Source organism: Oncorhynchus kisutch, unplaced genomic scaffold, assembly GCF_002021735.2.
Source record: "Oncorhynchus kisutch isolate 150728-3 unplaced genomic scaffold, Okis_V2 Okis06b-Okis10b_hom, whole genome shotgun sequence".
NCBI classification, from domain to species: Eukaryota; Metazoa; Chordata; class Actinopteri; order Salmoniformes; family Salmonidae; genus Oncorhynchus; species Oncorhynchus kisutch.
The window spans coordinates 9322489-9338868 of record NW_022261983.1 but is presented as its reverse complement, the minus strand read 5'-3'; the positions used below and the strand labels follow the sequence as shown (position 1 = coordinate 9338868).

General features: G+C 43.7%; 1 protein-coding gene across 1 annotated transcript; it reads right to left on the bottom strand.

Moving 5' to 3' along the window:
- Window positions 1–11435: 11435 nt before the first annotated feature.
- On the bottom strand, window positions 11436–15048 carry LOC116359953 (suppressor of cytokine signaling 3-like). The gene is made up of 2 exons (XM_031814124.1): window positions 14812–15048; window positions 11436–14021 (listed from the first exon to the last, which is right to left on the bottom strand). The coding sequence occupies exon 2, from the start codon at window positions 13858–13860 to the stop codon at window positions 13222–13224; it is 639 nt and encodes a 212-aa protein (XP_031669984.1). The 5' UTR covers window positions 13861–14021; window positions 14812–15048; the 3' UTR covers window positions 11436–13221.
- Window positions 15049–16380: the final 1332 nt, after the last annotated feature.

Here is a 16380-nt window from a genome sequence, read left to right as displayed (position 1 = left end):
AACACCTCACTCCCATGTAACAGACACCAGAGAGGAAGAGCAGAACACAAACACACCTCTTCCTTTCTGTATTGGTATGACGTGGTTCTTCAGAAACACTTTCTGACGCACAGACAGACACTGTTCCTTCAAGCAGGAACACAGATGTCTAGTTCTAGTTCGTTTTAAATACCGGTTGAATTCATTTCCTGATAAGTGAACCACAACACAGAACATGTCATCTGAGAGGGCTGGATTCATGGCCGGCACACAGACACAGACACACACACACAAGCCTGTGTGCCCGTGTGTGTATATATTTACTTCTCTTCTATATGTCCTGACTGATAACACATAGTCCTAGAGACTGACAACACATCGTCCCAGAGATTGACAACACATAGTCCCAGAGACTGACAATACATAGTCCCAGAGACTGACAACACATAGTCCTAGAGACTGACAACACATAGTCCTAGAGACTGACAACACATAGTCCCAGAGACTGACAATACATAGTCCCAGAGACTGACAACACATAGTCCTAGAGACTGACAATACATAGTGCCACAGACTGACAACACATAGTCCTAGAGACTGACAACACATAGTCCTAGAGACTGACAACACATAGTCCTAGAGACTGACAACACATAGTCCTAGAGACTGACAATACATAGTCCCAGAGACTGACAACACATAGTCCTAGAGACTGACAATACATAGTGCCACAGACTGACAACACATAGTCCTAGAGACTGACAATACATAGTCCTAGAGACTGACAACACATCGTGCCACAGACTGACAACACATAGTCCCAGAGACTAACAACACATTGTTTGGAGGGCATGCAGCATCAAACTTGATTACGGGTGTGGCTGTAGCAGGGTAGCGGTAAACAATAATTAGCGCTGTCTCTGTTTAGGCCCCTTTTGGTTGGCTCCAGGGGAAGTTTCCCCTTAGATACAGATCTAGGATGAGCTTCCCCCTGCCCCCAATCAACCCTAACCATTAGTGGAGAAAATGCTGAACTGACCCAAGATCAGCATCTAGGGGCAACTTCACCCTATTCCTTTGGGTTGTGTGGTGGATGCAGGGGTAATAATGTGTCTAGGGCCCTTTGTTTTAGTAACCTGGTCGCAGATTGGTTTGTACGGTCTCGCCAGCTCCTATAGTATAGTCATTCTCGTGCCAAACATACATGACAATGTAATGTCTCTCAGTGGAGGCTAGTGAGGGGAGGATGGCTCAAAATAATGTCCGGAATGGAGTGAATGGAATGGTATCAAGCACGTTTAAAAAAAATAATCTATATAGACCTATATCTATCCTACCTTGCCTATCTAAGGTCTTCGAAAGCCAAGTCAACAAACAGATTACCGACCATTTCGAATCCCACCATAACTTCTCCGCTATGCAATCTGGTTTCAGAGTTGGTCATGGGTGCACCTCAGCCACACTCAAGGTCCTAAATGATATCTTAACCGCCATCGATAAGAAACAATACTGTGCAGCCGTATTCATTGACCTGGCCAAGGCTTTCGACTCTGTCAATCACCACATCCTCATCGGCAGACTCGACAGCCTTGGTTTCTCAAATGATTGCCTCTCCTGGTTCACCAACCACTTCTCTGATAGAGTTCAGTGTGTCAAATCGGAGGGTCTGCTGTCCGGGCCTCTGGCAGTCTCTATGGGGGTGCCACAGGGTTAAATTCTTGGACCGACTCTCTTCTCTGTATACATCAAGGATGTCGCTCTTGCTGCTGGTGAGTCTCTGATCCACCTCTACGCAGACGACACCATTCTATATACTTTCGTCCCGTCTTTGGACACTGTGCTATCTAACCTCCAAACAAGCTTCAATGCCATACAACACTCCTTCCGTGGCCTCCAACTGCTCTTAAACGCTAGTAAAACCAAATGCATGCTTTTCAACCGGTCGCTGCCTGCACCCGCATGCCCGACTAGCATCACCACCCTGGATGGTTCCGACCTAGAATATGTGGACGTCTATAAGTACCTAGGTGTCTGGCTAGACTGCAAACTCTCCTTCCAGACTCATATCAAACATCTCCAATCGAAAATCAAATCAAGAGTCAGCTTTCTATTCCGCAACAAAGCCTCCTTCACTCACGCCGCCAAGCTTACCCTAGTAAAACTGACTATCCTACCGATCCTCGACTTCGGCGATGTCATCTACAAAATGGCTTCCAACACTCTACTCAGCAAACTGGATGCAGTTTATCACAGTGCCATCCGTTTTGTCACTAAAGCACCTTATACCACCCACCACTGCGACTTGTATGCTCTAGTCGGCTGGCCCTCGCTACATATTCGTCGCCAGACCCACTGGCTCCAGGTCATCTACAAGTCCATGCTAGGTAAAGCTCCGCCTTATCTCAGCTCACTGGTCACGATGGCAACACCCATCCGTAGCACGCGCTCCAGCAGGTGTATCTCACTGATCATCCCTAAAGCCAACACCTCATTTGGCCGCCTTTCGTTCCAGTACTCTGCTGCCTGTGACTGGAACAAATTGCAAAAATCGCTGAAGTTGGAGACTTTTATCTCCCTCACCAACTTCAAACATCAGCTATCTGAGCAGCTAAACGATCGCTGCAGCTGTACATAGTCTATTGGTAAATAGCCCACCCTTTTTCACCTACCTCATCCCCATACTGTTTTTATTTATTTACTTTTCTGCTCTTTTGCACACCAATATCTCTACCTGTACATGACCATCTGATCATTCATCACTCCAGTGTTAATCTGCAAAATTGTAATTATTTGCCTACCTCCTCATGCCTTTTGCACACATTGTATATAGACTCCCCCTTTGTTTTCTACTGTGTTATTGACTTGTTAATTGTTTACTCCATGTGTAACTCTTTGTTGTCTGCTCACACTGCTATGCTTTATCTTGGCCAGGTCGCAGTTGCAAATGAGAACTTGTTCTCAACTAGCCTACCTGGTTAAATAAAGGTGTTCTCAACTAGCCTACCTGGTTAAATAAAGGTGTTCTCAACTAGCCTACCTGGTTAAATAAAGGTGTTCTCAACTAGCCTACCTGGTTAAATAAAGGTGTTCTCAACTAGCCTACCTGGTTAAATAAAGGTGTTCTCAACTAGCCTACCTGGTTAAATAAAGGTGTTCTCAACTGGCCTACCTGGTTAAATAAAGGTGTTCTCAACTAGCCTACCTGGTTAAATAAAGGTGTTCTCAACTAGCCTACCTGGTTAAATAAAGGTGTTCTCAACTAGCCTACCTGGTTAAATAAAGGTGTTCTCAACTAGCCTACCTGGTTAAATAAAGGTGTTCTCAACTAGCCTACCTGGTTAAATAAAGGTGTTCTCAACTAGCCTACCTGGTTAAATAACGGTGTTCTCAACTGGCCTACCTGGTTAAATAAAGGTGTTCTCAACTAGCCTACCTGGTTAAATAAAGGTGTTCTCAACTAGCCTACCTGGTTAAATAAAGGTGTTCTCAACTAGCCTACCTGGTTAAATAAAGGTGTTCTCAACTAGCCTACCTGGTTAAATAAAGGTGTTCTCAACTAGCCTACCTGGTTAAATAAAGGTGATCTCAACTAGCCTACCTGGTTAAATAAAGGTGTTCTCAACTAGCCTACCTGGTTAAATAAAGGTGTTCTCAACTAGCCTACCTGGTTAAATAAAGGTGTTCTCAACTAGCCTACCTGGTTAAATAAAGGTGTTCTCAACTAGCCTACCTGGTTAAATAAAGGTGTTCTCAACTAGCCTACCTGGTTAAATAAAGGTGTTCTCAACTAGCCTACCTGGTTAAATAAAGGTGTTCTCAACTAGCCTACCTGGTTAAATAAAGGTGTTCTCAACTAGCCTACCTGGTTAAATAACGGTGTTCTCAACTGGCCTACCTGGTTAAATAAAGGTGTTCTCAACTAGCCTACCTGGTTAAATAAAGGTGTTCTCAACTAGCCTACCTGGTTAAATAAAGGTGTTCTCAACTAGCCTACCTGGTTAAATAAAGGTGTTCTCAACTGGTCTACCTGGTTAAATAAAGGTGTTCTCAACTGGTCTACCTGGTTAAATAAAGGTGTTCTCAACTAGCCTACCTGGTTAAATAAAGGTGTTCTCAACTAGCCTACCTGGTTAAATAAAGGTGTTCTCAACTAGCCTACCTGGTTAAATAAAGGTGTTCTCAACTAGCCTACCTGGTTAAATAAAGGTGTTCTCAACTAGCCTACCTGGTTAAATAAAGGTGTTCTCAACTAGCCTACCTGGTTAAATAAAGGTGTTCTCAACTGGCCTACCTGGTTAAATAAAGGTGTTCTCAACTAGCCTACCTGGTTAAATAAAGGTGTTCTCAACTAGCCTACCTGGTTAAATAAAGGTGTTCTCAACTAGCCTACCTGGTTAAATAAAGGTGAAATAAAAAATTAAAAAAATAAAAATACCCTTGTGAAAGGCCTTTCTAATCGACCTGGCCCGGGTATCCTGGAATGACATTGACCGCATCCCGTCAGTAGATGATGCCTGGCTATTCTTTAAAAGTGCCTTCCTCACCATCTTAAATAAGCATGCCCCTCTCAAAAAATGTAGAACTAGGAATAGATATAGTCCTTGGTTCACTCCAGACCTGTCAGCCCTTGACCAGCACAAAAACATCCTGTGGCGTTCTGCATTAGCATCCCTTAGCAACGATTAAAACATTCCCAAATCAGAAACCGTGGATTGATGGCAGCATTCGCGTGAAACTGAAAGCGCAAACCACTGCTTTTAATCAGGGCAAGGTGACTGGAAACATGACCAAATACAAACAGTGTAACTATTCCCTCCGCAAGGCAATCAAACAAGCTAAGCGGCGTACACATCACAGACAAACTGAATTGGTCCACCCACACAGACAGCATCGTGAAGAAGGTGCAGCAGCGCCTCTTCAACCTCAGGAGGCTGAAGAAATTCGGCTTGTCACCAAAAGCACTCACAAACTTCTACAGATGCACAATCGAGAGCATCCTGTCGGGCTGTATCACCGCCTGGTACGGCAACTGCTCCGCCCACAACCGTAAGGCTCTCCAGAGGGTAGTGAGGTCTGCACAACGCATCACCGGGGGCAAACTACCTGCCCTCCAGGACACCTACACCACCCGATGTCACAGGAAGGCCATAAAGATCATCAAGGACAGCAACCACCCGAGCCACTGCCTGTTCACCCCGCTATCATCCAGAAGGCGAGGTCAGTACAGGTGCATCAAAGCTGGGACCGAGAGACTGAAAAACAGCTTCTATCTCAAGGCCATCAGACTGTTAAACAGCCACCACTAACATTGAGTGGCTGCTGCCAACACACTGACTCAACTCCAGCCACTTTAATAATGGGAATTGATAGGAATTGATGTAAAATATATCACTAGCCACTTTAAACAATGCTACCTAATATAATGTTTACATACCCTACATTATTCATCTCATATGTATACGTATATACTGTACTCTATATCATCTACTGCATCCTTATGTAATACATGTATCACTAGCCACTTTAACTATGCCACTTTGTTTACATACTCTTCTCATATGTATATACTGCACTCAATACCATCTACTGTATCTTGCCTATGCCGCTCTGTACCATCACTCATTCATATATCTTTATGTACATATTCTTTATCCCCTTACACTTGTGTCTATAAGGTAGTAGTTTTGGAATTGTTAGCTAGATTACTTGTTGGTTATTACTGCATTGTCGGAACTAGAAGCACAAGCATTTCGCTACACTCGCACTAACATCTGCTAACCATGTGTATGTGACAAATAAGATTTGATTTGATTTGATTTTGAATAGCCCCCGTGATATGCAACTTTTCAGGGAACAAATATACACAGGCAGTTAGAAAAGCTAAGGCAAGCTTTTTCAAACAGAAATTTGCATCCTGTAGTACTAACTCAAAAAGGTTCTGGGACACTGTAAAGTCCATGGAGAATAAGAGCACATCCCAGCTGCCCACTGCTCTGAGGCTAGGAAACACTGTCACCACCAATAAATCCACTATAATTGAGAATTTCAATAAGCATTTCTCTACGGCTGGCCATGCTTTCCACTTGGCTACCCCTACCCCGGTCAACTGCCCGGCACCCTCCACAGCAACCCGCCAAAGCCCCCACCATTTCTCCTTTACCCAAATCCAGATAGTTGATGTTCTGAAAGAGCTGCAAAATCTGGACCCCTACATATCAGCCGGGCTAGACAATCTGGACCCTCTCTTTCTAAAAAATATCTGCCGAAATTGTTGCAACCTCTATTACTAGCCTGTTCAACCTCTCTTTCGTATCGTCTGAGATTCCCAAAGATTGGAAAGCTACCGCGGTCATCCCCCTCTTCAAAGGGGGTGACACTCTAGACCCAAACTGCTACAGACCTATATCTATCCTACCCTGCCGTTCTAAGGTCTTCGAAAGCCAAGTCAACAAACAGACTACTGACCATTTAGAATCCCACCATACCTTCTCCGCGATGCAATCTGGTTTCAGAGCTGGTCATGGGTGCACCTCAGCCACGCTCAAGGTTCTAAACGACATCATAACCGCCATCGATAAGAGACATTACTGTGCAGCCGTATTCATCGACCTGGCCAAGGCTTTCTACTCTGTCAATCACAACATTCTTATTGGCAGACTCGACAGCCTTGGTTTCTCAAATGATTGCTTCGCCTGGTTTACCAACTACTTCTCTGATCGATGGACTGTTGTCCGATCCTCTGACAGTCTCTATGGGTGTGTCACAGGGTTCAATTCTCGGGCCGACTCTCTTTTCTGTATACATCAATAATGTTGCTCTTGCTGCTGGTGATTCTCTGATCCACCTCTACGCAGACGACACCATTATGTATATTTCTGGCCCCTCCTTGGACACTGTGTTAACTAACCTCCAGACGAGCTTCAATGCCATACAACTCTCCTTCTGTGGCCTCCAACTGCTCTTAAACGTAAATAAAACTAAATGCATGCTATTCAATCGATCACTGCCCGCACCTGCTCGCCCGTCCAGCATCACTACTCTGGACGGCTCTGACATAGAATACGTGGACTACTACAAATACCTGGGTGTCTGGTTAGACTGTAAACTCTCCTTCCAGATTCACATTAAGGAACTCCAATCCAAAATTAAATCTAGAATCGGCTTCCTATATTCGCAACAAAGCATCCTTCACTCATGCTGCCAAACATACCCTTGTAAAACTGACAATCCTACCGATCCTCGAGTTCGGTGATGTCATCTATAAAATAGCCTCCAACACTCTACTCAACAAACTGGATGCAGTCTATCACAGTGCCATCCGTTTTGTCACCAAAGCCCCATACACTAGTAGCTTACACTAGTAACTAGTAGCTTACAGATCACTGCACCTGTACATAGCCCATCTGTAAACAGCCCATCTATCTACCTACCTCATCCCCATACTGGTATTTATTTATTTTGCTCCTTTGCACCCCAGTATCTCTACCTGCACATTCATCTTCTGCCAATCTACCATTCCGGTGTTTAATTGCTATATTGTAATTACTTCGCCACCATGGCCTATTTATTTCCTTAACTTACCTCATTTGCACTCACTGTATATAGACTTTTTGTTTTCTTTTATTCTACTGTATTATTGACTGTATGTTTTGTTTACTCCATGTGTAACTCTGTGTTGTTGTATGTGTCGAATTGCTACGCTTTATCTTGTCCAGGTCGCAGTTGCAAATGAGAACTTGTTCTCAACTAGCCTACCTGATAAAAAAAAGGTGAAATTAAAAATAAAAAAATAAAATATACACGTGTTTGATTCCATAATACTCCAGGGGTCTAAAGGCACTGCATCTCAGTGCTAGACGTGTCACTACAGATACCCTGGTTTGAATCCAGGCGGTACCACACCCAGCCTTGATAGGGCGGCGCACAATTGGCCCAGCGTTGTCCGGGTTTGGCCCACATTGTAAATAAGAATTTGTTCTTAACTGACTTGCCTAGTTAAAAAATATATATATATTTTTTTATACATTATTATGAGCCGTTCTCCCCTCAGCAGCCTCCACTGAATTGTTGCTATACATTGTTGAAGGGAGGTTAATCCTCTTCCACTGGAACAAAGGCTTGGGGCGGGGACATCACTCCATCACTTCTAGTGTAATTCTCTGGATCCACACACACTTTACATGGTAAAGGGAGGGGCTTAGACAACAGATTAGATACCGAGAGAAATGTTTCCTGATCTGTTTAGATAACAGTCCCTTTAGGGGCTGGTTTCTCGGACACAGGTTAAGCCTAGTCCAGGACTAAAAAGCACGTTTGAGTCCAGGATTAGGCTTCTGTCTGGGAAATTGGCCCCATAAAAGTCTAGTTGTGAGTGAAATTCAATGTTAATTCATGTGCATGGTTCCTGTCAAATGAACGTAGTAAACAGCGATGAAATGGATAAAAACACAACATTATTTCTACCCAGCTCTTTTGACATGATGTGTTCTGACTTCTTGTGTGGTTAACTGAAGGTGGGATGTTTTAGACATGTGTAGTGATGACAATCTAGTGTCAAATACCCAAACGTATAGTCATATCTGATGTAACACCCCCCAAATAAGGTCACACAACAAGGATGTCATTCATTAAAAAAATTGTGCTCTTTATTATAAATTATTGAAATGTCGTATGAATATAAATATGTGCAAAGTTTTTAGTTCTGCTTGCTTCTGCGATCTCCTTTTCTTCAAACTCGATCCTGCTTCTACTGCAGCCAGTCACCTGGCTAGACAATAATGAATATCTTTATAAAAGATAGAAGAAAACCTGTTGGCATTTTTTTGTCAGTCATGTAAACATTGTCTGGTTTTAAGAAAAATAAATTGAACAGGATGAACCTTAGATGCTCTCTTTGAGAGGAAGAGAGATTCTCAGATTTTAATACATTCAATAGCAAGTGATATCTGGTATCCTGTCTGTGGCCACCAATAAATCCACTATAATTGAGAATTTCAATAAGCATTTCTCTACGGCTGGCCATGCTTTCCACTTGGCACCCGGTCAACTGCCCGGCATCCTCCACAGCAACCCGCCAAAGCCCCCACCATTTCTCCTTTACCCAAATCCAGATAGTTGATGTTCTGAAAGAGCTGCAAAATCTGGACCCCTACAAATCAGCCGGGCTAGACAATCTGGACCCTCTCTTTCTAAAAAATATCTGCCGAAATTGTTGCAACCTCTATTACTAGCCTGTTCAACCTCTCTTTCGTATCGTGTCAAATCGGAGGGACTGTTGTCCGATCCTCTGACAGTCTCTATGGGTGTGCCACAGGGTTCAATTCTCGGGCCGACTCTCTTTTCTGTATACATCAATGATGTTGCTCTTGCTGCTGGTGATTCTCTGATCCACCTCTACGCAGACGACACCATTCTGTATATTTCTGGCCCCTCCTTGGACACTGTGTTAACTAACCTCCAGACGAGCTTCAATGCCATACAACTCTCCTTCTGTGGCCTCCAACTGCTCTTAAACGTAAATAAAACGAAATGCATGCTATTCAATCGATCACTGCCCGCACCTGCCCGCCTGTCCAGCATCACTACTCTGGACGGCTCTGACTTAGAATACGTGGACTACTACAAATACCTAGGTGTCTGGCTGACTGTATACTCTCCTTCCAGACTCACATTAAGCATCTCCAATCCAAAAGTAAATCTAGAATCGGCTTCCTATATCGCAACAAAGCATCCTTCACTCATGCTGCCAAACATACACTTGTAAAACTGACCATCCTACCGATCCTCGAGTTTGGTGATGTCATCTATAAAATAGCCTCCAACACTCTACTCAACAAACTGGATGCAGTCTATCACAGTGCCATCCGTTTTGTCACCAAAGACCCATACACTACCCACCATTGCGACCTGTACGCTCTCGTTGGTAGGCCCTCGCTTCCTACTCGTCGCCAATTCCACTGGCTACAGGTTAAGTCTCTGCTAGGTAAAGCCCCGCCTTATCTCAGCTCACTGGTCACCATAGCAGCACCCACTCGTAGCACGTGCTCCAGCAGATATATCTCACTGGTCACCCCCAAAGCCAATTCCTCCTTTGGTCGTCTTTCCTTCCAGTTCTCTGCTGCCCATGAATGGAACGAATTGCAAAAATCTCTGAAGCTGGAGACTCACATCTCCCTCACTAGCTTTAAGCACCAGCCGTCAGAGTAGCTTACAGATCACTGCACCTGTACATAGCCCATCTGTAAACAGCCCATCTATCTACCTACCTCATCCCCATACTGGTATTTATTTATTTTGCTCCTTTGCACCCCAGTATCTCTACCTGCACATTCATCTTCTGCCAATCTACCATTCCAGTGTTTAATTGCTATATTGTAATTACTTCGCCACCATGGCCTATTTATTTCCTTAACTTACCTCATTTGCACTCACTGTATATAGACTTTTTGTTTTCTTTTGTTCTACTGTATTATTGACTGTATGTTTTGTTTATTCCATGTGTAACTCTGTGTTGTTGTATGTGTCGAATTGCTACGCTTTATCTTGTCCAGGTCACAGTTGCAAATGAGAACTTGTTCTCAACTAGCCTACCTGATTAAAAAAAGGTGAAATTAAAAATTAAAAAATTAAAATATACACGTGTTTGATACCATAATACTCCAGTGGTCTAAGGCACTGCATCTCAGTGCTAGACGTGTCACTACAGATACCCTGGTTTGAATCCAGGCGGTACCACACCCAGCCTTGATAGGGCGGCGCACAATTGGCCCAGCGTTGTCCAGGTTTGGCCCACATTGTAAATAAGAATTTGTTCTTAACTGACTTGCCTAGTTAAAAAATATATATATATTTTTTTATACATTATTATGAGCCGTTCTCCCCTCAGCAGCCTCCACTGAATTGTTGCTATACATTGTTGAAGGGAGGTTAATCCTCTTCCACTGGAACAAAGGCTTGGGGCGGGGACATCACTCCATCACTTCTAGTGTAATTCTCTGGATCCACACACACTTTACATGGTAAAGGGAGGGGCTTAGACAACAGATTAGATACCGAGAGAAATGTTTCCTGATCTGTTTAGATAACAGTCCCTTTAGGGGCTGGTTTCTCGGACACAGGTTAAGCCTAGTCCAGGACTAAAAAGCACGTTTGAGTCCAGGATTAGGCTTCTGTCTGGGAAATTGGCCCCATAAAAGTCTAGTTGTGAGTGAAATTCAATGTTAATTCATGTGCATGGTTCCTGTCAAATGAACGTAGTAAACAAAGATGAAATGGATAAAAACACAACATTATTTCTACCCAGCTCTTTTGACATGATGTGTTCTGACTTCTTGTGTGGTTAACTGAAGGTGGGATGTTTTAGACATGTGTAGTGATGACAATCTAGTGTCAAATACCCAAAACGTATAGTCATATCTGATGTAACACCCCCCAAATAAGGTCACACAACAAGGATGTCATTCATTAAAAAATAGTGCTCTTTATTATAAATTATTGAAATGTCGTATGAATATAAATATGTGCAAAGTTTTTAGTTCTGCTTGCTTCTGCGATCTCCTTTTCTTCAAACTCGATCCTGCTTCTACTGCAGCCAGTCACCTGGCTAGACAATAATGAATATCTTTATAAAAGATAGAAGAAAACCTGTTGGCATTTTTCTGTCAGTCATGTAAACATTGTCTGGTTTTAAGAAAAATAAATTGAACAGGATGAACCTTAGATGCTCTCTTTGAGAGGAAGAGAGATTCTCAGATTTTAATACATTCAATAGCAAGTGATATCTGGTATCCTGTCTGTGGCACAAATACCACCACATTCATCGGGGTATATTTCCTATCCACTGAGGGCTTACCCGGACTCTATTTCCTCTGTATATAGTGATGTTATTATCTCAAGTATAAAAGCAACCCCTCATTCATTTATTCGTCATGCAAGTATTCGTTGTTCAGTCAAGGAACCGTTTTGTTGGTGAGTTCAGGACAGGTTTGGCATGTTCAAATCAAAAGCCCTGCCAATCAACCAATCATTACACACATCTTCAACACCTTAAGTCTCAAATATAATGTTCTCCATTCGGCCGTTTGTGGCTTCACACTTCTGTAACATTGGGTCATAATTGGTTTGCAGTTCTGGCTAGTTTTTCTAAGGAAATAAACAACTATTGACTCAAAGTGTGATGTTGGAGGTGGTGACGTTGGTGACGTTAAATGTCCCCTTTGGAACATGGGTTAGAATTCCGGTTGCTAGGCAGTTTCCTGGCAAGGCTGAGACAGAGATCCCAGTTTTCCCAGAGGAAGCCAAAAAGCTTGGTACTCCGACCAACGAGTTTAATACTTCCAGGCTCAGGGCTAATGTCCGTAACTAATATCCAACAGCCAGCTAAGGACAGTCAATACAGCCAATCCTGATGTAATGGTTGAATGGATAGGAGAGGCTGGTGTGTTTGTGTTTCTCAGGCCGGTGCCGTGCCACAGCCAGACCCCGTGGTTAGCAGCAGTGGGAATGTGTGCTTCGTCAGAGGTGTGAAGGCAGGCAAGATGCTGGCTCAGAGCCTTCATCGACTAAAGAGAGAGAGCGGACCTCGGGAGGAAGTTATTAGTCATGCAGTGAGGTTAGAGTTGAGGTTGGGAAATAGTTCTTTTCTGGTCCAATTGAAGGCCTGACTGACACACATCTGAACCAATTAGCAGCACACCGACTGGCCGTTTAGCCTCTCAATGAACCAGTCCTCCTTTCTCTCTCTCTCTCGTTCTGTCTTTCTCTCTCTCTCCTTCTCTCTCGTTCTGTCTCTCTCTCTCTCTCTCTCTCCTTCTCTCTCATTCTGTCTCTCTCTCTCTGCATGAATGAGAGACTGGAAAGTCTGATGACGACGCCCACCTCTTGTCTTGTGGTTGGCAGCCTGTTGAGAGTGACTGGCTGACGTGGGACCAGTATAGCTCTACTCCTCATGGTAACGTTATATCACTCCTGGGCTTGGGAGATAGGTACAGTACAGCCCTTATGAGAACCACAATACCAAGCATCTTCTTCTACTTTCTCAGACTGACTCATGCTGCTGCCTTCCCCTCTGCCTCGTCACCCTGATGTGGGTGAACCATCCCTCTAAGACACAGATACAGACAGTCATATTTCCCCCCCAGTTCTGTGGGGTACTGCCACACTGTCTCTCACACCGGCCCAAGTCCCCTTCATAACACCTTTATCAAGTCTTATGCCATCGAGGCACTACATGTCCAGAGAGGCCTAGATGGGCGCGTCGTACTCCTGCAGGAACTCTTTGAGGGGGTGGGGAAGCTGGTCCCGTTTGCTGGATATGTCCAGGTGTCCGTTGACTGTTTTCCTACACAGGTGCTGCAGGCTGGACATAGTGGAGGAGAAAGGTTTGAGGAGCTCCAGGGGAATCTTCTCCCCTCCAGAGTAGATGTAGTAGGAGGCGTTCCCTCCCCTCGTGTTTTTCTCCACCAGCGAAGCCCCTTTGGTCGGGGGCATGTAGTGGTGGACCAGCTTCAGCACACAGTCGAAGCGGGGCACAGCCTGCATGCTCTTGGGGTCCGTCTGGAGTAAGAAGGACCCGGAGTCACACTGGATGCGCAGGTTCTTGGTGCCAGACGCCGTCTTGACGCTGAGCGTGAAGAAGTGTCGGTTGTCGGAGCTGTCGCGGATCAGGAAGGTGCCGACGGACTCGGCGGCCAGCATGGCGTTGGCCTCCTTGCCATTGATAGAGCCCCAGTAGAAGCCGCTCTCCTGGAGCTTGTGCAGGGTGGTGACAACGAGCTGGTACTGCACCTTGGAGCTGAAGGTCTTGTAACGGTGAGGCAGCCGCATGGTGGAGTCGAAGGGGCTGCTGCTCATGACGGAGTCAAACTTGCTGTGGGTTACCATGGCGCTGCGCACCGCTTCTTTGCGACCTGCCTGGTGAGCACTGGGCACCACACAGACAACAGAAGACTAGAAGGAGGAGGTCGGAGAGTAGAGGTCACCAATCTCCCTACAGAGGTCAAGGCCTTTAGGTGTTATTGTTGTTGTGTCTGGAGAGGATAGTCCTGGAGAAAAAGCAGAGAAAATCATCAGTGTCCAAAGTATCTGCTCAGAGTGGAGTGATTTGGACATTGAGTGGACCTCAGGGCATTTGGCAATATGATCTAAATAACTGACGTTTAGTTTATCAACTCAAGATATCCAGTTCTATCATTTTAATTATAGAAATAAATAACATTCGATAAAAGGTTTATTTATAGTGTAATTGTTTTAGGATTGAGAGTAATCTAATAGTCCTCAACTCATGTAGCTCTCAGGCAAAGACTATGCTTTGGCTATAATTTCAAATATTCTAATTAAACTTCTCTGGTTACATAGTGGAACATTTTTACCAATGAGGCCCTGGCTATTTTCTGTCCTGTAGCGGACTATTGAGAACCACACGAAGTAATATGATTCGACACCGCTCATGTTGCTATCGTCACTCCAATTACGCACTGCTACATGATTTATAAGCATATTATTTACGACAAATCGCCTATATGGCTATTGTATGTGAAAGGTGAAAGTGAAAACACTATATTTCAGTAGAATAAACGTGATGTGCAATTAGGCTACCGTTTACTCTGTCCTGCTCATTTACAGGAAAGTTGGTTTTTTATCTCTGCCCTCCGGCTCAGTCACCGCGGTCAGTTCCAGTAAAGTCGAGCAGGCTAGTGAGCGGAATCCTTCAACTGTTGCATCATTTTACATACAAAAGTCCCATGAAAAAAAATCGCTAATGATTTATAATGATACATTGTCTTCGCCTTTGCTACTTTTAAACAATAGAATCAATAGAGTCTTGTTTCTTACCTTTTAACGGTTTCTCTCTGTACTTGGAACTTTTAAAGTTTATCCAATTACTTCAATCCCTTGAGTATATTTGTTTCCTTGAGCTTGATATCTTGTGTTGTTCAAATTGTAACAATTGTATCCTTGCTGATGTGCAATGTCCTTTACAGTGTCAGTTGTGTCCTTTGTCTGTGTTCTACGTTGGACTGACTGGACGTTGCTCGTACATCATTTGCCTCTTTAATGATCGCGCAGAGCTTGCGAGTAGCGCTCATAATGTGTCGGGAGGCTCCACCCCCTTGTTTTTCCAGTAAGGGCCTCTTGGCAGATTGTCAGTAAGAAATGTTTTTTTTTAAAGGACGATTCCTGGTATTCAACAGAGAAGTCCTCCCCTCCCCCGCTGTTCCTCCAAAATGAAGTTATGGAGTTCCAGGCAATAACTTTTCCTGCAGCGAATTGATTGTAAAAACGGTCTGTTATCGCCTTATTGTATTAGCTTTGCTGGTAATAGTAATGTTATTATAATGCACTAAATGCATTATAATACCACTAGACTACTATATATTTAGCATGTTGTAAACATTATAAGGTAATCAATATTGTCCAACCTATTGGTTTGCAGAATAGGCCCATATAGTGAAAAACATGTTAAGGTAATCACATGATCTGATACATTTGACGTTTTAAGAAGTAGTTTCATTAATCTGAGCACTGTTGACAGTGGTTGGTAAATGGGCCTCCTAGTGGAACAGCCAGAACACGCTGTTCTTCTCTGGCAGCGGCTGAATGCTATGCCAGTGCCCCATAGAGGGCGCCAATATGTTTTGATTGGACAGTTCAAGCTTTAAACCAACATTTATAACTTTATTATGGGGACACCGTTTCCTTGGCAATGGCTGTCAGTTTCTTTAGAACTGGCAACATTTTTACATCCTTTGCTTTTCATAGACTACTATCCTATACAGATCAGTTATCCAGAATGCATTACATCCTTTGCTTTTCATAGACTACTATCCTATACAGATCAGTTATCCAGAATGCATTACATCCTTTGCTTTTCATAGACTACTATCCTATACAGATCAGTTATCCAGAATGCATTACATCCTTTGCTTTTCATAGACTACTATCCAAAACAGATCAGTTATCCAGAATGCATTACTTCCGGCCGTGATAGGGAATCCCATAGGGCGGCGCACAAATTCCCCAGCGTTATCCGTGTTTGGCCAGGGTAGGCCATCATTGTAAATAAGAATGCTCACCATGCTCATAAACATGTCCATTTCATTCTTAATATCATTTGAATCATTCAATCAAAGTATACATTTGAACGAAAGGAGTTGGGAAATTCGGGACACTACAGGAAGATGGCAATAAAACAAAACAAAAAAACCCTGATCGTTTAACATCCCTTAGAGTAAATCACGTGATCTGACACATTTTGTAGTGTAAGACGTTGAACTAGCGGAGCGTACTCTAGTCGTGTCCAAAATGGCACCCTCGTACTTTAGACTAGGATCAATAGGACTCTGGTCAACATAGAGAACTAGATGCCATTTGGGATGCAGCCCTAGTGTTACACTCCCTGTC